Source organism: Podarcis liolepis (assembly GCF_965112155.1).
Source record: "Podarcis liolepis genome assembly, chromosome: 3".
Taxonomy (NCBI): Eukaryota; Metazoa; Chordata; class Lepidosauria; order Squamata; family Lacertidae; genus Podarcis; species Podarcis liolepis.
Window position 1 is genome coordinate 124317831 of NC_139557.1, and position 23301 is coordinate 124341131.

General features: G+C 51.4%; 1 protein-coding gene across 2 annotated transcripts in view; it reads left to right on the forward strand.

The window, feature by feature from the left end:
- KIF3C (kinesin family member 3C) overlaps positions 1 to 23301 on the forward strand; it is a 57470-nt gene that overhangs the window by 9265 nt on the left and 24904 nt on the right. For both annotated transcript variants that reach the window (XM_083494358.1, XM_083494357.1), the window contains exons 2-3: positions 17762 to 17863; positions 20311 to 20433. In XM_083494358.1, the coding sequence (XP_083350484.1) occupies positions 17762 to 17863; positions 20311 to 20433 (225 nt within the window). The remainder of the gene's footprint in view (positions 1 to 17761; positions 17864 to 20310; positions 20434 to 23301) is intronic.

A 23301-nucleotide genomic window follows, 5' to 3' on the forward strand; every position in this document is an offset into this window, starting at 1 on the left:
CAGTTTTCCAATCTGTCAAGGTCGTTGTCCTCTGGGGTGTTAGCCACCCCTCCCAGTTTGGTGTCATCTGCAAATTTGAGAAGCCCGCTGCAAGCCTCTGCTGGTGAGCAAAGCGGCCTCCGCAAAAGGCTTCCTTTCGCAGGGGGAATGTTCAGGGGCAAAACAAAAGAAGTGCAATGCGTTCTGCCGGCCTCCACAGTGCCGAGGACTCGGAAGGGCCAAGCGGTCGGGTGCTTGAAGGTCCTTGCAGGCCAAAAATCCCCTTAACCTGGGACCGTGTTTTGCCACTGGTGGCGGAGCTCCAGGGCTAGAGGCCAGTGGCTAAGTAGGACGGAAGCTGCAGGGAATGAACCAGGCTCCTTCGAATCCTAGCGTTGGAAGGGACCCCCAGAGGCATCTATTCCACCCCCTGCAATGCAGGAGTCTCAGCTAAAGCATCCATGACAGACAGCTGTCCAACATCTGCTTAAAAACCTCCGCTCCACGCAGAGCAAGTTCTCTACCTGGAATAACAGGAGCTTGTCAGCAAAGAGTTTGAAAAATCAACAAATACTTTCTCTTTTCCCATAGCCCCTTTTCCCCCCATCTGTGGCTCAGGTGTTGAGACACCTTCTTCGTGTTTGTTTTCCATTTGCAGGATTTGTGGCACTGATAACAATGGTGTGCTTTTTATTTTGCAAAAAGTGTGTGTGTGTGTGTGTGTGTGTGTTTTCTTACTACCATGTTACGGAGAAATCATTTCTGAGCAGGGATCTTGAGAAACACCATTGTGAGAGCAGCCTGACCTAATTTTGACAGCGAATGGGGCGAGAGTCGTACTGGTAGGCAGCGTAGCTGGGCTTCCTCCGGGAACGACTCTGTGAGGCTTGGGAGATGTGATTCTTCCTGGCAGAACAGTCTGGTGGAGGAGGCAGCGGCAGCATCCTGATAATGGCAGCGGGAGGGGGGAGAGGATGGGGGGGGGACAGTGCTGGGCAACAAAGCCCATCTCCTCCTCCTCCCCCTCCATTTCGCTGGCATTCAAACGGAAGGCTCTTGTTGTTGGACAGCTTTCGGCTCTGCTCATATTTTGCTCCCTCCTTCCTGCAAGGAAGCGTGCGCGGAGCGTTGCGGTTGTGGAGGAGCAGAGCGGAAGCGCAGGATGCTGTGGAGGGCATCATCCCAGCCAGGCCTCTGGAGAAGGTCAGCTTCTCTTTGGTGGGAAAGTGGGGCTTGGGAACCTAGAGCTGGTGTCAAGAAGAAGAAGAAGAAGAAGAGTTTGGAGTTGATATCCCGCTTTATCACTACCCAAAGGAGTCTCAAAGCGGCTGACATTCACCTTTCCCTTCCTCCCCAGAGGAGACAGGGCTGAGCCGGGTTCTCAGGTGGCCGAGGGCGTTCCCTGCCATCAGCAACGCTGGGAAGGAATAAGAACTGCAGAGCAAATGGTGCAAGGGATGGCTCAGGTTGCAGAATTTGCATTTCCGTTGCTCTGTTTTGTTTTGTGTACATGCAAGAGGTAGACGCAGCCCCATGCAAGGAGCAGCCTGAGAGCCCCATCGGTCAGCCCCACTGAGCCAAGATGCCTGGCCTGGCTAGCTGCTTCACAGAATCATAGAACTGGAAGAGACCCCTAAGGGTCATCTAGTCCAACCCCAGCAATGCAGGAACCCCTGGCAGATGCTCCTCCAACCTCCTCTCTCTCTCTCTACTGTACCTTCCTCTCTGGCCCCCGGCAGCTGCTCTTAACGCAATTTGCTCTTTGAAAACACATTTGCAGGGCGGGTATCCATTCCATGGGTCTAAGATACACATCTGGGCTGCATCCAGTGACGGTGTGCAGTGTGGGTACACGATTGGCAGGGGGCAGGAGGATCTGTGGCCCTGCCTTGCAGTTCGCCCAGGCTGTTGGTACCATGCGAGTCCAGAGACCACAACATCAACACGGAGATCTTGGGGGCTGGAGAGTAGGATGAGGCATTTGTCAACACGAGAGATCTTTGAGCAGAGCATCTCCGGAGGGAAAAGGTGGGAGGAGAACCTGTTGCCCGGCAACCGACTCCGCTGAGCATCATTGCAGGGAATTCTCTTCTCCAGAGCAAAGATTTGCAAGGCACCTCCTTTGGTGGCATTTAGGCAGGATCCGTTACCATAGCTCCCCATGTTCATCTTTGCCCCACAAAAGGGAGCTGTGGTGGTTGCTCTCTTGGCTTAGAATTCCCAAATCACAAGTTGGCAGTCATCTGCACCCCGACACACACACACACACCCCAGAGCCAGCTTCCTCCCTTCATGCCCAGAGTGGGCAGGGGACCAGGAGGTCTTCTTTTGTGATGCCAGCCTCCACGCAGGACAACCTTGCTCCGCTGGCCAGTGGCCCCTGGAAAGTTGATGTCCTGGACTGGCTGGATGCTGAGGAGTGGTGGGAGGGCACCAGTTGGGGAACCCCCAAGAAAACCCTCAAAGGAAGAAGGTTCAGAGCCAGGGGGTCGGTGGTGGGGTGATATTGCCTGGTCAGAGGTTGCAGACTGGGAGGAGAAGGTGTCGGAAGCAGAAGAGGCAACAGGATTCAGTGAGCAGGAAGAGTCTGTAGCAGAGAGCAGTGCAGATTCAGAGGCAGCAGTTAAAGCAGGAGGCCAAGAGGCAGAAATCAGTCAGGCTGGTGAAGAAGCCAGGGGGTCTCCCCCTCCTGCTGCAACAAGCTCTCCTCCCAACTGGTCTCGCAAGACCAGGAGAGATATGAATCAGGGGAAGCAAAGACAGAGACACGGGCATAGTCTCAGATTCCTTGGGAAGGGCCTGCGGTGGGGGAGGAGAGTGAGGCAGCTGTGGGAAGGCAGGGAACCTCAGTCCCCACTTCTGCCCCATACGGGCAAGATCTCCCAGGATGAGCTGCTGTGCTCTAGGCCTGGCCTCCTGAGTAGACCTTGTTTCCATTAATAAAGAGTTGGCTCCACTTACGCCGTGTGATTATTGCTGACCTGCTCCTGAAGGAGCATCTCCACCCCCATCGTTCTGCCTAGACACTGAGATCCAGTGCCGAGGGCCTTCTGGGGGTTCCCTCATTGCGAGAAGCAAAGCTACAGGGAACCAGGCAGAGGGCCTTCTTGGTGGTGGCACCCGCCTTGCGGAACACCCTCCCATCAGATGTCAAAGAGATAAACAACTACCTGACATTCAGAAGACATCTGAAGGCAGCTGTGTTCAGGGAAGTTTTTAATGTGTGACATTTTAATGTATTTTTAATCTTTGTTGGAAGCCGCCCAGAGTGGTGGGGAAACCCAGCCAGATGGGCGGGGTACAAATAATAAATTATTATTATTATTATTATTATTATTATTATTATTATTATTATTGGGTGGGCGGCCAGACTGATAGCTGCTTTGCATGCATAGGGTCCTGGGCTCAGCCCCAACGGCGTCTCTGGGTCAAGGCTGGCCACCCCCCTGCCCTGTCCAAACCCTTGAGAGCTTCTACTGACCAGTGTCCTAAGCGCTGCTGAGCCGCGTGGACCCAGAACGGTCTGACCTGGCCTAAGGCAGCTCCCTGCTCTGCAGTGCCAGTCGCCTGCCCTGCCTGGGTCTGGGGAGATGGTGCCAATCAAAGGAGCTCTTTGGGCGGCCTCAGCTGCGAGGAAATGTCGGCGGCGCTTGTTTGCCTTGCCAGAGTAGCCGAGCTGATGATGAGCTCAGACCCGGGGTCGTTTCTGCCTGAAAGCAGGGAGTGCCCTTTTAAAGGCTGGGAGTAATTTTCCACAATGTTATCAGCATGATATGAAGCGGAGCTGGCGTAATAGGCGGAGAGTGACCCAAGGGCCTGTAATATCTGGGAAATTAATTCCATGCCGTCTCAGTTACGGCCGCGTCCTTTTGAGGGTGGTTGTTTTGTGAGCATGCAGCCCCTCTCCCATTTTTGCACACGGGCAAAGCGTGCGACGAGCTCATCCGTGTCGTAAGTTGCCCAAGGATGCTGCGAAATCTCAAGGAAGGGCTGGCTGGCAGAGGAGTCTGCCGGCGCTGCTTGGAGCTCTCCACCATCCTACCTAATGATCCTAGTTTGCTTTAGGGAAGAGAAGTGTTCCCAAACTGCTTTAGGTCCCTCCCTTGGTTCCATAAACTCACCCCCAGTGCCTGCCCCACGGAAAGCATCATCCAGAATAGCCGCATGCACCAAGGCAGGTGGCAACACCGTAAAATTCAGAACGATGAATTCCACATTGATTCAAAATCCCGTTAAAACTATTTAGTTTAGTTAATTCAACAAAACTGATGAACTTGATCCCGTGAAATCAGCTTTCCAAAGTCATTTTCCCCATTGCCTCCTAGCACACATCCCCCCTGAGGTAATTCCATCTCACACGCACCTCTAGATATCAGGAAGAACTTTCTGATGGCAAGAGCTGCTTGGTCTATCAGGACAATAAAGCTTCCATAGCTTTGTTCCACTCTGAAGGATGCAAACAGAGAACAAAGTATCTGCAGATTAAGCTTCACGAGCTAGAGAATGCATCCAGAAAGGAATTGTGAAAGTGTCCTATATGCCAGGGAAAGAAATACCTGCTGATGCGCTAACCAAAGCTGTTAACAGGGAGCAACTCACTGTGGTGTTGTTTAGTCGTTTAGTCATGTCCGACTCTTCGTGACCCCCTGGACCAGAGCACGCCAGACACTCCTGTCTTCCACTGCCTCCCCCAGTTTGGTCAGCTTTGAGAACACTGTCCCACCATCCATTCCTCTGTCATCCCCTTCTCCTTGTGCCCTCCATCTTTCCCAACATCAGGGTCTTTTCCAGGGAGTCTTCTCTTCTCATGAGGTGGCCAAAGTATTGGAGTCTCAGCTTCAGGATCTGTCCTTCCAGTGAGCACTCAGGGCTGATTTCCTTCAGAATAGAGAGGTTGGATCTTCTTGCTGTCCATGGGACTCTCCAGAGTCTCCTCCAGCACCAGAATTCAAAAGCACCCATTCTTCGGCGATCAGCCTTCTTGATGGTCCAGTTCTCACTTCCAAACATCACTACTGGGAAGACCATAGCTTTAACTCGCTGTATACGTACATAAATTGCAAATGTGTTAGATTCTGCAATGGTTGGTATGGAAAGGGGGAGATTGTTGCTATTTTCACCCCTCCCATTGCCAGAATCTCCTGAACTGATGTTTTGAGAGAGGAGGGGGCGGAAACTGCGCTTTTACTCTTCCGCTCCTGACTGCCTGCCTGACTCTGTGTGTGGAGAGAGTCTTATCTATGTACCGTATTTTTCGTTCTATAACATGCACCCGACCATAACACGCATGTAGTTTTTAGAGGAGGAAAATCCGTAGGCATGCCACCCATAGGCATTCGCTCCATAACACGCACAGACATTTCCCCTTACTTTTTAGGAGGAAAAAAGTGAGTGTTATGGTGCAAAAAATACGGTAGTGACTAGATGGCTGAGTGTGAGCTGCAACACTCATGCAAGCCAGTACTTCGTTAGTTTGTAGTAGCTATTAGAAATAAAAGGAGTTATGCTTCACAGCCAGCTTCCACGTTATTTATACTCTGTTGAGTCTGGTGCTCACAGTTGTGAGTCCAGTGCCCTGAGACCTATTTTCCAGGACTGGAAGGTCTCTGAAAGTGCTCCAGTCGCCTAGCCCATTCGGGGCAGAACCAGTTATTGAGCCCAGTCGCTGACATCGGTTGAAAGGTGTACTGACATGAACATTGGTTCCATACACTCATCCCCAGTGCTTGCCCCACGGAAAGCATCGTTCAGAATAGCAGCATGCACCAAGGCAGGTGGCAACACCGTAAAATTCAGAACGATGAATTCCACATTGATTCAAAATCCCATTAAAACTATTTAGTTTAGTTAATTCAACAAAAGTGATGAACTTGATCCTGTGCAGTGGCGTAGCGTGGGTTGTCAGCACCCGGGGCAAGGCAAGTAATTTGCGCCCCCTAACCCGTGGATTTGTGCCCCCTAACCCTAACCCCCAAATGTTGCGCCCGGTGCGGCCGGCCCCCCTGCACCCCCCCCATGCTACGCCACTGATCCTGTGAAACCAGCTTTCCAAGGTCATTTTCCCCGTTGCCTCCTAGCACTGCCCCCCCCCAGGTAACTCCATTACACACGCACCCCTAGATATTAGGTAGAACTTTCTGATGGCAAGAGCTGCTTGGCAGTGAACCAGGTGACCTCCGAAGGTGGTGGGCTCTCCTTCTGGGGAGGTTTTTAAACAGGTCGGATGGCTGTGATCCCTTCATTGAAGGGGGTTGGACTAGATGACCCTCAGGGTCCCTTCCAACTCTAAAATTCTGTGATTCTATGGGTGGTCTGGCTGAGGATGCTTCTTTCAAGGGTGCTTCCTCCAGCTTATTCCAGGGAGAGAAGTGGGAATGGAAACAAAGCATGAGATAATGTTTTAAAAAGACAGAAAGGGAGGGAACCCCAATTTATTGGTCCCCGTTTGATGGATGAAAAGCTTTCTTGTGTAATGGAAGACAAAGATGAGTCCCTGACGGGGGCTGTTCGTCTTCCTATCCAGATGATCCCCAGACTGCCAACCACAAGGCATCATTTAGCATTTAATATTGTCTGAGTCTCTCGATCTAGGAGGGAGGAGGGGAAGGAAGAGAGATGAGAAGATGAGAAATAGTCAGCCCTCTGTTGAACTGAGAAGCGTTTTTGTTAAAAAGCAAAGTCCACATCACAGAGAATGCTGAAACATAACTCCAGGATTGCACAAGGGCCATGTGGTTCAGTGGGTGGAACACACGCTTTGCATGCAGAGAGGTCCCAGGTTCACCCCCCTACACACCCCACACCCTGCCCCACACCCGTCTCTCTAGGGAGGGCTGGGAAAAGACTCTTGCCGGAAATCCTGGAGAGCGCTTGAAATTCAGCGCAGGGAAGAAATCCCGTTCCATTTGCCTTCCTGACTCCTTGGCAGCTGGCCTTTGGAATTCTCACTTCTCCAGATTTTGTGATGTGGCTCCTGACCAGATAAGACAAAACCAGGCTGAAATGTGTGCTGCGGGGGGAAGCTGCGTAAAATGCACACGGTGGCGACAATAACTGTAGAGGCACGGGTGGTGTTAGCAGGCATTGCTTGGAAAGCAAAAATGTGTCTGTCAGGGAAAACGGCACACAAGGGGGCATGGCTCTGGAGAATGGAGACCCTTTTGAGTTTTAAAAACAATCCAAACCGTTGCAGAATTGGGGAGAATTTAAGCTTGGGAGAATGAGAAACAGAGAGAAAAAGAAATTGAACCATCCGGTTTGCTTTTTGCTTGTTCTTAAATCTCCTTTTGGAGGATTGTTCTTCTCCAACCAATCCAAGAGAACCTTTTATTAAAAAAGAAGAAGGGAAATAGAGATATCTCTCCCCACTGCAGTAAGGCTCTCTGGACCAGCACTCATCCCAAACTACTCTCTGGGGCTGGATAATCAGAAGCAGCTTCCCTCCCACAACTCCATCACCCAAAGATCATGTCTGTTCACAGGAAAAGAGACATGCACACGCACTCACACAGAGAGACATCCCAGCTTGTTCCAATTATGACAGCAGCAGTTATGCTTTTGTTCCAAAAGCACAACACGGTCACTTCATGAAGACTGGCAATGCCTAAACCTCCTGCCAGGGAGAGAGGGAAAGTGTGTGTGTGTGTGTGTCTTTTGTCTTTAGACAAATTCATGGAGGAGGAGAAGGGCTCTCAGTGCCTACTCTGCTCTGCCTCCACCTTCAGAGGCAGTAAATGCTTCTGAATCCCAGTTCCTGGAAACCACAGGAGGGGAGTCGCAGTGTTAGAAACTAAGATATATAACTGAATTGCCAAATGGCACCCTAAACTTAGGTTAGAGGTAAAGGTAAAGGGACTCCTGACCATTAGGTCCAGTTGTGGCCAACTCTGGGGTTGCGGCGCTCGTCTCGCTTTATTGGCCGAGGGAGCTGGCGTACGGCTTCCGGGTCATGTGGCCAGCAGGACTAAGCTGCTTCTGGCGAACCAGAGCAGCGCACGGAAACGCCGTTTACCTTCCTGCCAGGGTGGTACCTATTTATCTATTTGCACTTTGACGTGGTTTCGAACTGCTAGATTGGCAGGAGCAGGGACCGAGCAGCGGGAGCTCACCCCGTCACGGGGATTTGAACCGCCGACCTTCTGATCAGCAAGTCCTAGGCTCTGGGGTTCAACCCACAGCGCCACCCGCGTCCCTTAAACTTAGGTTATGGTCGCCAAAATGGAATCAAAACCTCCAAGTGTCCCTATTTTCCAGGGATGTCCCTGATATAGAGAAGCCATCACGGTTTCCGATTTAATGTCCTGCTATTCCTTAGAACGTCCCTATTTTCATCGGAGAAATGTTGGAGGGTATGGAGTTATCTGACCCCCGAGCCATCTGAAGGCAGCTCTGTATAGGGAAGTTTTATAATGTTACATGTTTTGTTACATGTTTATATATGTTGAAAGCTGTCCAGAGTGCTGGGGCAACCTAGTAAGATATGTGGGGTATAAATAGTAAAATTATCGTTATGGGATGGGACATCCCTATTTTCATCGGGGAAACGTTGGAGGGTATGTCGAATGCCTAGGTGCCTTTGTTTTTTGTTTTGCAGAGAAGTGTTGTTGTTGTTTTCATTTCTATACCGCATTATATTTTAAAGAACAAGTCTCAAGGCGGTTTACAAGCATGTTAAAACATCAAATACAGTCATACCTCATGTTACGTTTGCTTCAGGTTGCGCGTTTTCAGGTTGTGTCCCGTGGCGACCCGGAAGTACCGGAAAGAGTTACTTCCGGGTTTAACCGCTCGCGCATGCGCAGACACGCAAAATGATGTCACAGCATGCGCAGAAGCGGTGAATAGCAACCCGCACACGCGCAGACGCGGGTTGCGTCCTTTTCAGGTTGCGAACAGGCCTCCGGAACGGATCCCGTTCGCAACCAGAGGTACCACTGTAAAACAATCCAGAATAAAACATAATCAAGCTTCAAGGAAAATATTTCGGGTCCATTTCTAAGTGACCCTTTGCTTTCCCCATTTGGCATCCTGGCATCCAGAGATCTCAATGCGGTTGCCATCAGATGTGCCCGTCGCAAAACGCGCCTGGCGCCTGGCTGATTTCTAACACTGGAGAGATGGCATGGTGCTTGAATCCTTGCAGCTGTCCTCTTTGGAGCATCTTGTTGGACTCAACGGGCCACTGGCCTGATGCTGTTCTTCCCCCTGAGAGCCAGGGTGGCGGAGTGGTTAAGAGCGGTGGACTCGTAATCTGGGGAACAGGGTTCGCTTCCCCGCTCCTCCACCTGCAGCTGCTGGGTGACCTTGGGCCAGTCACACTTCTCTGAAGTCTCTCAGCCCCACTCACCCCACTGAGTGTTTGTTGTGGGGGAGGAAGGGAAAAGGAGAATGTGAGCCGCTTTGAGACTCCTTAGGGTAGTGATAAAGCGGGATATCAAATCCAAACTCTTCTTCTTCTCCTTTTAATGCATCCTTGTGAAACTGAATATGGTTGTTACGGAACGGTGTGTGTGTTCGCCTTCCGAGATGGATTCCTTTGGGTCTCCTCCAGAGCAGATGGCGCATGTGCTGGGTCTGTTAGTGCCAGGCTTCCTCTGTGAGTGTGCCTCTAAGTGCAAATAAGTGTGTAATTGGCAGAGGTGTGTTTATGGCGGCATGTGGTGCCGGCGGTTTCCAGTTTCACTCTTTAATCCATTTAGTTAGCCTGCTCCTGCCGCAGGGGCCTCCCAGGAGCCAGATGTTGGTGAAATTGCAACGCAGGCAAGGAGGAGAGGCGGGCAGAAACCCTTTCAGGCCACCCCCCACAACACCCGCCTGCCCCGGGAAGCACCCCCTGGGAAGCAGGGAGGCTTCGATGCATAGAATAGCCAGTGGGGGGGAGTGAGAAATAGTTACAGCCCTGCCAACGGAAGCGCATTGGCTGCTTGCAGTGACCTATATAAGTGTGCTAGATGCAGGGTATATAGAGCAGTAGGCCCCCTGAGCTTGCAGCCAGCGAGCAGCGAAAGGCGGTCAGGAGACCTCATTGCTTCCTTCCCCCAGTGCCCCCCCCCCGAGACCCTCCCTTCCATGCCGCTTACAGAGGGTCCTTCATCCATCCATCCATCTCCTCCTTGTGTGTACCTTCATTTAGCGGGCCTCAAAAGACATAACAAAACATGAATATAGGTAGAGAGCAGGAGAAAACTCCCAAACCTGAAATCTTAGAAGGGAAAATTAAAAGAGAGATAAGAAAAAGAAATAAGGAGGACTTCCGATGGTCCATCGGCCAATAATGTATATAAAGATTATTCAAAATGTTCAGTCCAGGATCACGTCCAGCTGTTCCTCAGTCTGCCAGGCTGTGTTTCAAGCGAAGCAATTTTTTTAATAAAGCAAGAAAAGGCACAGATGAGTAGCACTCCAAACCCTTTCTCCCTCCTGGAATTTATCCCCAGAGACCAGGGGGACTTTTTGTTCCCTCGCTTCCTTGAGTGGCCGTGTCTGGAAGTGTCTGTCTTGCGAAAGCAGCTGTTTCATCCAAGGTGGGCAATTTCCAAAGAAAGCTTATTTTGCTGGTGAGCCGAGTTGGACCGTAGCAGCAATAATCCCACAGATTACAATATGCAGAAAGTGGCTTACCTCCAAGGGCTCAGTTTAACAGGATTGTGCGTCTGTTGGACGGGAAGTTTGCCCTAATGGATCGGCGAAATCTACCTAGTTGCAATTTAAACTCACTGCTGCACATCTTTTCCCCGGGAGAGGGGCTGAACAGCAATTCCCCACTTCCTCATCTTTCCATCATCCTTTTATTTGAAAATTGTCAGCATATCTGCACACAGACACTCCTTCTCTGAAGGCAAAACATTCTCCTGCTCCCTTGACGCAAGAACTCGCTAGAGTCAGCAGATGAAACGAAGGGCTCCTCTGGACAACATCCTTATTAAGCCTTCATCCTGATGTGTTTGTGGAGTGGTTATATGACAATGATAGGTAGATAGATAAACTTTATTCGCATTAGCCAACAGCCATAGCAACATAAAACAAGCAAAATACAGTGGTACCTCAGGTTACATACGCTTCAGGTTACAGACTCTGCTAACCCAGAAATAGTGCTTCAGGTTAAGAACTTTGCTTCAGGATGAGAACAGAAATCGTGCTCCAGCGGCATGGCAGCAGCAGGAGGCCCCATTAGCTAAAGTGGTGCTTCAGATTAAGAACAGTTTCAGGTTAAGAATGGACCTCCAGATCGAATTAAGTACTTAACCCGAGGTACCACTGTATACAATTAAAAAAGACAACAATGGGTAAAAAGGACAATCAAATGACCATGATTATCGTTCAGATAGTGGCCCTTAATCTCCTTGCACCCTCGATCAACCTAGCAACCTTCGCTGTTGTCTGATCATTTTGATTTGATAAAAGAAAGACCAGTGTGGCCACAGATGGGCGGCCTGGGATGGTGAGTAGGAGTGGGATGATGATCTCGTTCCTCAGATCTTTATAAAGGGGGCAGGACAGGAGAACATGAGCCACTGTTTCCAGACTGCCATCTCCACAGGGGCAGAGTCGTTTCTCAGTTGGAATCTTTTCGGATCTGCCCTCAAGTACGGCAGAGGGCATCGCATCCAGTCTGGCCGATGCGAAGGCACATCTGTATTTTGGGATAGTTGGGGAGGCACGTCTGTATTTTGGGATATAGGAAGTTGCTTAGACTAAGGGAGCCTCCAGATTGTCTGTATTTTGTGGGAGGGATTCGGGAGCATCCCAGAACTTTAAAGGTAAAGGGACCCCTGTCCGTGAGGTCCAGTCGTGGCCGACTCTGGGGTTGCGCCGCTCATCTCGCTTTACTGGCTGAGGGAGCCGGCGTACAGCTTCTGGGTCATGTGGCCAGCATGACTAAGCCGCTTCTGGTGAAACAGAGCAGTGCACGGAAACGCCGTTTACCTTCCCGCCGGAGTGGTACCTATTTATCTACTTGCACTGCGTGCTTTGGAACTGCTAGGTTGGCAGGAGCAGGGACCGAGCAACGGGAGCTGACCCCGTCGTGGGGATTCGAACCACTGACCTTCTGATCGGCAAGCCCAAGAGGCTCAGTGGTTTAAACCACAGCGTCACCCACATCCCTCCCAGAACTTTACATGCGTGCAGTGGAGTAAAAGCACTCTGTTTGGCAGTAAGAGCCGTTTGGCAACGGAATGGACTCTCCTTCCCTTGAGGTTTTCAAGCAGAGGTTGGATGCCTACCGGCCAGGGCTTCTTCAGCTGTGATTCCTGCATTGCAGGGGGTTGGTCTGGATGACCCTCAGGGTCCCCTTCAGCTTTACAACCCTATGATTCTGCGACCCCCAGCAACCGGGCTTCTGAGGCAGCCTGGCTCTAAATATAGCCACCCTTGTGGGAAGCAGCCAAGCCCATTGACAAAGGCCAGGGTGAGGGGACTGAGAAGGGGTGGGGGGCAGGCTTATCCTCTGCCGGGGGGGGGACCTTGTTGATGGGCACAGGGAGCGCATGTTTGCTTTCCCAAGGCCCCTGAGATGTTCTGAGAGCTGACAGGGACCTCCTGTGGGAGAGGAGGGAGGGAGGCGGATGTTCCGAGAGGAAGCTGGTGGGCTGCATCATCCCCCGGGAGCTTGGCAGTCTCTGACAAGGACTCTGCCCAATTGTGTGGGTGAGCTGCGCTGCCTTTTTTTTGCTCCTCTTCCTCCATTTGGGGGAAATCCTGGAGTGGAATCTGATGCTGAGGCAATTATTTCTCAGAACGCCAAAATATTTGGGGCCAGGCTATTTTGGCACCTGAAGAATTCATTGTTGTTCTTGTTGTTGTTGAGTGGTGTCCGCCTCTTCGTGACCCCCTGGACCAGAGCACGCCAGGCACTCCTGTCTCCCACTGCCTCCCGCAGTTCGGTCAAACTCATGTTCGTAGCTTCGAGAACACTGTCCCACCATCTCGTCCTCTGTCGTCCCCTTCTCCTTGTGCCCTCCATCTTTCCCAACATCAGGGTCTTTACCAAGGAGTCTTCTCTTCTCCTGAGGTGGCCAAAGTCTTGGAGCCTCAGCTTCAGAATCTGTCCTTCCAGTGAGCACTCAGGGCTGATTTCCTTCAGAATGGATCGGTTGGATCTTCTTGCAGTCCATGGGACTCTCAAGAGTCTCCTCCAGCACCAGAATTCAAAAGCATCCATTCTTCGGCGATCAGCCTTTATGGTCCAGCTCTCACTTCCATACATCCCTACTGGGGAAACCAGAGCTTTTACTATACGGACCTTTGTTGGCAAGGTGATGCCTCTGCTTTTTGAGAAGCTGTCTAGGTTTGTCATTGAAGAATTCATTACTATTGCCATTACCTGTTCATTATATCTGTTCCTTGCCTTTGTCTCCAAAGAGCTGAAGGTGGCGTAACATGGCCCCCTCCCTTATTTAACCCCAACAACCACCCTGCGAGGTAGGTTATGCCGAGAGGCAGTGAGTGGCCCCCCAGGTCACCTGATTAGCTTCATGGCCGAGTGGGGGATTTGAACCCAGGTCCTAGTCCAACACTCTGTCACTATGCCACGCAGGCTGCTCCCTACATGGTAACACAGCAGGGGGGGCAGATTGGCTGGGGGTCCTCAAGTGGGAAGGAGACGGGCATTGCTCGGTTCAAAAGGGCTTCCTGGTGGATCTTGCCAGATCTCGGAAACCCTCAGAAATGCCGCAAGTCCATCGCCTAAGGTGGCTGCAGTGGCCATTTATTTATATTTTTTAATTTTTATTTATTGAATTTATATATTGCCCTATACCTGGGGGCCTCAGGGCGGTTCAGAGAATAAAATCAAGATATAAAACCACAAAATACATAGTGAAAATAAAAAGTACAACCCAATAGCCCCTCTCCCCACAAAAACACATTTTAAAAGGGCATGGGATGTCAGTCAAATGAACTAAAGGCCTGGTTAAAAAGGAGCGTTTTTTCCTGGCACCTGAAGGTGCATAATGAAGGCGCTAGGCGAGCTTCCCTGGGGAGAGCATGCCACAGACAGGGAGCCACTGCAGAGAAGGCCCTGCTCTCGTGTTGCCACCCTCCAGACCTCTCACGGAGGAGGCACACGAAGGAGGGCCTCAGAAGATGATCTCAGGGTCCGGGTCGGTTCATATGGGGAGAGGCGGACCTTGAGGTGTTGGGGTCCTGAGTTCATTTGCAACCTCTTTGGTCTGGCATTTCCTCATTGGCACTTCTTCGTCCCTGCTCCAAAACATCACACCTGATCCGCTTCCTTGGAGATTTTTATGGCCATCTTAGTTGAGATTCCTACTTTGCAGGGGGTTGGACTAGATGACCCTTAGGTCCCTCCCAAGTCTACAATGCTATGATTCTGTGATCTTCACAATCAAAGCCGAGTGGCTTTCTTCAGCCCACATCGTCCCTAGTTCTCTGCCCATGGAATCCTGACATTATTATTATTATTATTATTATTATTATTATTATTATTATTATTTATACCCCGCCCTCCCCGGCCAAAGCTGGGCTCAGGATGGCTAACACCAATAAAATAACAGTAAAAACATAATAGGGGGGAAAGGGGGGAACCAATTCAAAATACAGGTTAAAATGCAATTTAAATTGCAGCCTCATTTTAAAATAGCCGATAAATCAAGACTGTAAGGGGAGGGAAACATAAGGGTCAGACTGAGTCCAAACCAAAGGCCAGGCAGAACAGCTCCGTCTTGCAGGCCCTGCGGAAAGACATCCCTGAGTTACCCCAGCTCAGAAGCCAAGCTTTCCTTTGCGAAGAAAACAACTTCTCTGCCCCCCATGAATGGACAGAGAGCGCCAGGGGGCAGGTTCACATGCCCCCATGGCTCCAGCCAGATGGGGGTGTCATTGGGGCTGCTTTCTCCATGCAAAAACCCTCCAGTCCCTGACTGCCTTGAAAGCCACTTGCCCGCCAGCCTTCCAGGTGGGGGCTTCTGCCGCTGGGGTTTGTGTGGGGAGGGGGCTGCTCTGGGCAAGAAGGGAAGGACGCCTTGCTAGCTGGGGCTGCAGCTGTCCTGCAGGCGGCGGCGGCGGCAGCTGTGGAGCCCGACAGCTGTGCGGAAGGGAGGAAGGAAGGGAGGAAAGACGGAGAGACGTGGTCATGGCGTTGGGCCAGCCCAGCGTGGGATGTGTCAGGAGCAAGGCCTGGGAACAGGCGCCCAGGGGGCACGGTGCCCACAGCTCCTTCCTGGCCAGAGGTCGGCAGGCCAGCTGGGCATGCCCTGCGCATGGAGGACGGTGGCTGGGGGCATTCTTTTTTAAAAAATATTTTTTATTAGGAATTTCAACATAATTTATCATCATCATCATCAATCATTTTATTCGACCGTCAGTCAGTAAAAAAATACATTTGTCAGTACACAGTTAAAAACTCCAGGAAGATTTTAGAACTTAGTCAACACTAAAATGGGCTAAACAGATAGCCCCATGTCAATACAGTCAATTATAGTCTTGCGACGCTTAAAAGCTAAAAAAAGAAACTTGGCCACCAAGGAAGGTATAGCTCTAGTGACGTTATTCAGCAAGGGTAAAACCTGGTTTTCTCCGGGTAGGAAGCTAGATTGACATAGGAGTGGGTCTATAAAATTTTGTCTAAGCTCTGCATAAGAAGGGCAAGTCAAAAGAATGTGTTCAGTGGACTCCACCACACCCATGGCACAATGACAGGTTCTCTGGGCGTATGGTACTCCCCTGTACCTTCCCCACAATATCGCAGAGTCAAGGACATTTAATCTAGCCGCTGTAAGAAGTCTATGGTATTCCACATAGTGAATTTCTGCAAGGTAGGGGGCTGGTATGGTCCGATAGATCTGGTCCCCTAGGAACATCCCTGGTTTTACCTGGGCTATGTCCTCTTGTCTGGCAATGTCACTCAGTCTCCGGGAGATCACAGCTCTAGCTTGATTGTACGTCATAGACTCAAAGTAAAGGTGGGACAATCCGCATAAACATAATTTATCAAAAACACATCATCCTCATTCCCTCCCCATTTTTTCCCTCCCCCCAAAATACCCCCCCCCCGACTTCCCTCAGCTCCTCTCTCTGGTTTTTCAGCACATGTTATTCTCTGCACATTATAAAATTGTAAAGATCCTTAATTTGTCTATCGGTATATTACCAATAAAAAGTTTGTGTATGTTTACTCAAAGCCTGCCAAGGAGTCCAGTTCATTTTGTTGTTCCTTTAAGTACTTTGTTAAAGGTTCTCATTCTTCTTTCAAGTCAAAGTTGCCCTTGTCACATTGTTTGTGTGTCAATTCCGCCAATTCCGCCTAGTCCATCAGTTTCTCTTGCCACAGCGCTGGGGGCATTCTTGGACTTTGCCAGTCCTTGTTCACAGCTCTGGAACTCAGTGCGGAGAAAGGCAGCATCACCAGGTCTTCTCCTCTGGTTCCAGCCCTCTGCCTCCCCACCAACACTCCGCTGGTCCTCATAGGCAGGAAATCCCCACGCTCCTGATGGACGCCAAACCCTCCAGAGATCTTCCCTGGGCAGCTTGTTCCGCTGAGAAATCTGCTGACTGAAATCTTCGCCTTCCTCCCCCCCCCCCAATTTTTTTTTATTGGTTTTCCAAATTTATAGCAAACAAATAAAACAAGAACATCAAAAACAAACATTTATCTTAATTATAATAATTCCACTTTTGTTAACATTGTTAAGTGACTTCCTCAAATCCCCCTGGCTGAGTTTCCATATAAATCATTGTAGCAGTTTTCCAGAACTATTTTCACATAAAATTTACTTAGTCAATTAACATCTTTCTTTCTTTTCATTTTAACTTTAAACTTAATATTCTACAACATCACATATTTAAATCCTAGGCCGATCTGATATTCGCAAGTAATTCTATTTAGATTATCTTAACATATTTAACCAGATAGTCTTTGAATTTCTTCCAATCCTCTTGGTACTCCTCCTCCTTCTGGTCACGGACTCTTCCGGTCAGGTCGGCTAACTCCGAAAAATCCATCATCTTCATCTGCCATTCCTCCACTGTTGGTACTTCTTGTGTTTTCCAATTTTTGGCCAGCAAAATTCTAGCAGCAGTGGTGGCATACAAAAACAATCTAACATCTTTCTTGGGGAAGTCTTCGCCTTGCTTTTGTTGCATCTTGTATTTTGTGTGTTTCTCATCAGGGGTCACCGCACAGGTGCTGGTGAGATGTCATCCCTGTATTACTTACTGTGCTGGGATCCTAGAATCATAGAATTGTAGAGTTGGAAGGGTTTCAAATCTTGCTTTGCTTTGGTGTCTCAACCTTGTAAAGCTGTTGTTTAGTCATTTAGTCGTGTCCGCCTCTTGGTGACCCCCTGGACCAGAGCACGCCAGGCACTCCTGTCTTCCACTGCCTCCTGCAGTTTGGCCAAACTCATGCTGGTAGCTTCGAGAACACTGTGCCACCATCTCGTCCTCTGCCGTCCCCTTCTCCTTGTGCCCTCCATCTTTCCCAACATCAGGGTCTTTTCCAGGGAGTCTTCTCTTCTCATGAGGTGGCCAAAGTCTTGGAGCCTCAGCTTCAGGATCTGTCCTTCCAGTGAGCACTCAGGGCTGATTTCTGTGTGTTCTCCTTTCCCTCTTACATGCCCAAAAGGAGCCTGGGGCTAGACTGGGAGGCCCAGCAGCTCCACCACACTGGTCCATGGAAGCCATCTGAAAACCACAGCTTCAGGTCCTGTTTATTTGCTTTTGGCGGTAAAAAAACCATAGTTCAGCTGCCGTGCATGCACAGCACTTAATACTAAGCCGTGGCTTGATAAACCATCGTTTTCCTCCTCCTTCCTTTTTCCAGGCGATGGAGAGCAAGTTGCTGATTGGCGGAAGGAACATCATGGACCACACCAACGAGCAGCAGAAGATGCTGGAACTGAAGAGGCAGGAGATTGCAGAGCAGGTAGAGAGACGGGCAGGGTGGGAGCAGGGCCAGTAACAACCCCTCCTGCCTTTCCTCCCCTCTGCTGGCTGATGAATGTGGCCCTCACCAGCCGACTCAACCATAGCTGGCGGCCCTTTAAAACACACCTGTCCCCTTCCTCCCAGGCCTCTGCAGGAGAGAAGCAGAGCCTGGCTGCTGGGCTGCAGTCCGCAAGCCCTTGATGGCGGCCATCTGTGGCCATTGGGTCTCCCCTTCTGGTAGGCTGCAAATCTGGTGTCACTCCTCCAGGAGCGTGGCCAGGTGCTCAGGACACCTCGGGCGTAAAGCCGGCATATGCTGATGTCAAGGAGCTGTCAAGTGAGCCCAGGTCATCTACAGGACAGGAAAGAATGGGAGGCACGATTAGCTTTTTATTAACCACAGAGCCTAGGGCTTGCCAATCGGAAGGTCGGCGGTTCGAATCGTGACGGAGTGAGCTCCTGTTGCTCTGTCCCAGCTCCTGCCATCCTAGCAGTTTGAAAGCACCTCAAAGTGCAAGTAGATAAATAGGTACTGCTCTGGCGGGAAGGTAAACGGCATTTCTGTGCGCTGCTATGGTTCGCCAGAAGCAGCTTAGTCATGCTAGCCACATGGCCCGGAAGCTGTATGCCGGCTCCCATGGCCAGTAAAGCGAGATGAGCGCCGCAACCCCAGAGTCAGCCACGACTGGACCTAATGGTCAGGGGTACCTTTACCTCACCGTATTTTTCATCCTATAAGACGCACCCGACCATAAGATGCACCTAGTTTTTAGAGGAGGAAAACAAGAAAAAAATATTCTGACTCAAATGTTGTTGAAGAAAGCAATGCAAAGCTTCAGCGAAAGCAATGCAAAGCCTCTTCAGAACTCTCCCGCTGCCCTGCAGAGGCTTCGCGCGGCTATCCCAGAAGCCAGAACAGCAAGAGGGACCGTTGCGCAGCAATCCCTCTTGCTGTTCTGGCTTCTGGGATAGCCGCGCAGCCTGCATTCGCTCCAAAAGACCCACACACATCCCCTTACTTTTTAGGAGGGAAAAGGTGTGTCCTAGAGAGTTTTTCTCTCAGCTCGTCTTAATCCAGCTGAGATGTTGCTGAAACTGACCACTGGCCCTGCCCTCCCCGCTCTAGTCTCTCCCTATGGACCCCTCCCAAGCAGACAAAATTGTGTCCAGAGGGCGAGATCCTCCTCTGGACTGTGCAGGACTCTCCTCGATTGGGGTTTCAGGGGGTAAGAGAGCCAGTGGGGCCGAGAAGCGCTCTTTCTGGGTAGCAAGGACAACCTCGGACTCGCCTCTGTCTGAGTCTGCACTCGCACTCTGACTCTCAGCCTCCAGTCCTGTCCTGGAAGGGTCTCCTACTCCTGACCCCCCTTGATCACCCACCTCCCTGCTTCTAGAACAGCCTTTCTCCACCTGTGGGTCCCCAGATGTTGTTGCACTACAACTCCCATCACCCCTAGCTAGCAAGGCCAGAGCTCAGGGATGATGGGAGTTGTAGTCCAACAACATCTGGGGATCCACAGGTGGAGAATCACTGGTCTAGAATCTCCCAGCTTGTCCTTTCTCCAGGCTGCTCCCCAGGGTCCCACCACCAGGGTCTAAGTCCTCTTCTTCTGTGTGTCCCCTGTGGGGCCCTTGGGTGGGAGACCCCCCTCCTCCTCCCCCCAGGCCCTGACTGCTGATTTGTGGGCAGGCAATAATAATAATAATAAAAATAATAATAATAATAATAGTTATAATAATAATAATTTTATTTATACCCCACCCTCCCTGGCCAGAGCCGGGCTCAGTGCGGCTAACACCAATAAAATCACAGTAAAAACATAATGGGGGGGGAAGAGGGAGAGGGGAAAAACCAATTTTAAATACAGGTTAAAATGCAATTTAAAATGCAGCCTCATTTTAAAAGTAGCCCATAGATCAAGACCATAAGGGGAGGGAAACATAAGGGTCAAACCGAGTCCAAACCAAAGGCCAGGTGGAACAGCTCCATCTTCCAGGCCCTGCGGAAAGATGTCAAGTCCCGCAGGGCCCTGGTCTCTTGGGACAGAGCGTTCCACCACGTCGGGGCCAGGGCTGAAAAGGCCCTGGCCCTAGTTGAAACAAATCTAACCCTCCTGAGGCTTGGGACCTCCAAAACGTTGTTATTAGTGGACCTTAAGGTCCTCCACGTAGGTACGAGGGTCCTAGGCTGCATATGGCTTTAAAGGTCAAAACCAGCACCTTGAACCTGACCCTGTACTCCACCGGGAGCCAGTGCAGTTGGTAAAGCACTGGATGAATGTGAAGTTTGCAGGTGAAAGGGTGCCTTGCGGCACACCCAGCTCCCCCCTCCCGGGCAGTGTGTTTCAAAACGCAAAGGCATAGGCGAGGGTCCGCAGGTGGGGGGTTTCGGCTGAGAAGCCCCTGATCCGCGCCGACTAAGGCTTTGCTGGGCTCAACCCACAGAAGCGGCGGGAGCGTGAGATGCAGCAGCAGGTGCTCTTGCGGGACGAGGAGACCATGGAGCTGCGGGAAACGTTCACCTCCTTGCAGCAGGAAGTGGAGATCAAGACCAAGAAGCTGAAGAAGGTGAGTGTTATGTAGTGTAGTTTCACCCTGGGCCAACAGGGGGATACTGTATATAGTTTTCACTCAGGTCTGTAGATAGTTTTCACTCAGGTCCGCGGCAGTTATTTTAGGCGGGAACTCTGGGCTGTTGTGGTTACAATGTTGACAGCCGGCTGCCTATAAATACAGGCCGGCTGAGCTGTTGCAGTCAGTTCTATTCCAGCTTACCATAATAAAGAGCTACTTGAAGAAATCGCTGTGCTGGCTGCTATGTCAACCCACGACCTAACACTGGCGACAAGGGTGGGATTGATGGACATCAGAGCACAGCCAGATGCGGCCAGCCTCTGAACTGAGCTGAATCACTGAGCTGAATCACAGAGCGAAATCACTGAGCGAAATCACTGGGCAGAACCAATTCAGAGCTGACTGTTCTGGCTAGAGCACTGTGTTCCATCCATCGCCCTTCACGCCGGCATCGGAATCATGGCTTCACTTGTGCCTCTACCGCCGTTTGCGCCAGCCTCTGAATCATGGGACTCCTACCTCGCTCGGTTCGACTGCTACCTCCAAGCCAACGAGCTGACAGCAGTATCAAAGGATCGGAAGCGGGGCCTATTCCTCAGCCTCTGTGGGCCTGAGGTGTTTGAGACGGCCCGAGCGTTGGTTGCGCCTGAAGCAGTCCAGGCAACACCATGGGACACGATCCAAGAGAAGCTCCGCAACCACTACGCACCAAAGCCGTCCAAGATTGCTGCCCGCCATGCGTTCTACCACCGGAACCAGGCAGAGGGGGAGTCAATCAACAACTACACCACCGCCCTGCGACAGGCTGCAATGCACTGTGAGTTCCGAGACTTAGACGATGCCCTGATGGATCGAATCGTCTGCGGGGTCCGGGACATCCATCTGCAACGACGCCTCCTAGCCAAGCCAGACCTCACGCTACAGAAAGCCATTGAGGAGGCTGTGGCCTCAGAAGCTGCTGAACGCTCCGCCCAGGAGATCCGCAAGTCCAGCAGCCCGCGTCTTGCTAGGGAGCCAGTTCCAGTGCATCACGAAGAGGCCAGCAGTGATGAGGCATCCTCCAGTGAAGACAATGACGTGCACCAGACAAAGCGGGAGCGCAGGAAGTTCCAACAGAAGTCCAAGGGCCAACCGGAATGTGCTGGCTGTGGAGGCAACCATTCCCGTGCCAAGTGTCGATTCAGAGACGCCATCTGTAGGAAGTGTTCCAGAAGGGGCCACATCGCTAAGGTCTGCCGATCGGCTCCATCTGACACCCCCCCTTCATCGACTCGCAAGTCCAAGTCTTCACTCCAGTCTGCCAAGGAAAGTTGTTTCGCTCTCACCAACTGCCGCTGCCCGTCTGGAACCACGATTGGCCAAACCGACTCGCCTACGCGACGCAAGCTGAACGTCACGGTGCTCATTGAAGGAGCTCCATGTGACATGGAGATCGACACCGGGTCTGCCCTGTCCATCGTGTCATGGAGCACCATCAAAAGACTGGTACCCAGAGTGTCCAAAAGGCAACTCGACTCTCACCGCATACACCTGAGAGACTACCAGGGAAACGACATTCCCGTGGTAGGCATTGGCCGGTTCCGGATCGCTTTCAAGGATTTTTCGGGCCTGCTCCGGTTGGTGGTGGTCGAAGGTCAGCGGCCAAGCCTCCTAGGGCTAGACTGGTTTGATGCCCTCGGCCTGGAAGTCACCGGCATCAACTGCATCTCTAACACAGAGACTGAGGGTCTGGTCAAAGACTTTGCCGAGGTTTTTGACGGCACCTTGGGCCAATATACAGGTACGCCCATCTCCTTTAGCCTTGATCCACAAGTCGCCCCCATCAAGCTAAAGCCACGCCGGGTTCCCTTTGCTCTCAAGGCTAAGGTGGACGAACAACTGGACAAACTGATCGCCCAAGGAGTTTTGGAGCCGGTTGACCACGCAAAGTGGGAAACCCCCATCGTCACGCCTGTCAAGCCAGATGGGTCGGTGAGAATCTGCGCTGACTACAAGTGCACGATCAACAAGGCACTTCAGCAGCACGCTTATCCGGTTCCTGTTGTCCAACACCTGCTGCATTCCCTGGGTGAGGGTAAGGTCTTCGCTAAGCTGGACCTTGCCCAAGCCTATCAACAACTGCCAGTCGATGATGCCACTGCTGAAGCCCAGACGATCGTCACCCACCGGGGGGCATTCCGTTGCCGCCGGTTGCAGTTCGGGGTGAGTGTGGCTCCTGGCATCTTCCAAAGCCTTATGGAGCGTCTCCTGCAAGGGCTTCCGGGCGTGGTACCATATTTTGATGACGTCTTGGTGTCTGCAGACTCACACCAGCAGCTGTTCGAGCGCCTCCGTGCCGTGCTGACCAGGTTCCAGGAGGCCGGGCTCAAGGTAAAGAGGGAGAAGTGCCAGATCGCCGTTCCACAGGTAGAGTTCCTGGGCTATCTTATCGATGCCTCCGGTCTTCATCCAACCACATCCAAGATCCGCGCTATCCAGCAGGCCCCCACCCCAAAGAACAAAACGGAGTTGCAGGCATTCCTGGGGCTGCTGAACTTTTATAACATGTTCCTGCCCCACAAAGCCACAGTGGCTGAGCCCCTTCACCGACTCCTTAGCACTAAGACGCCTTGGGCCTGGGGTCATCGGGAGACGGCGGCCTTCAACGCGGTCAAGGCTCTCCTTTCTTCAGACAGTGTGCTGGTACAGTACAGTGAATCCAGGCCGCTGGTCCTTGCCTGCGACGCCTCACCTTTTGGCATCGGTGCTGTCCTTAGTCACCGTTTTCCAGATGGAAGAGAAGCACCGCTCGCCTACTTTTCCAGGACACTATCTCCGACGGAACGGAATTACAGCCAGCTCGACAAGGAGGCATTGGCACTT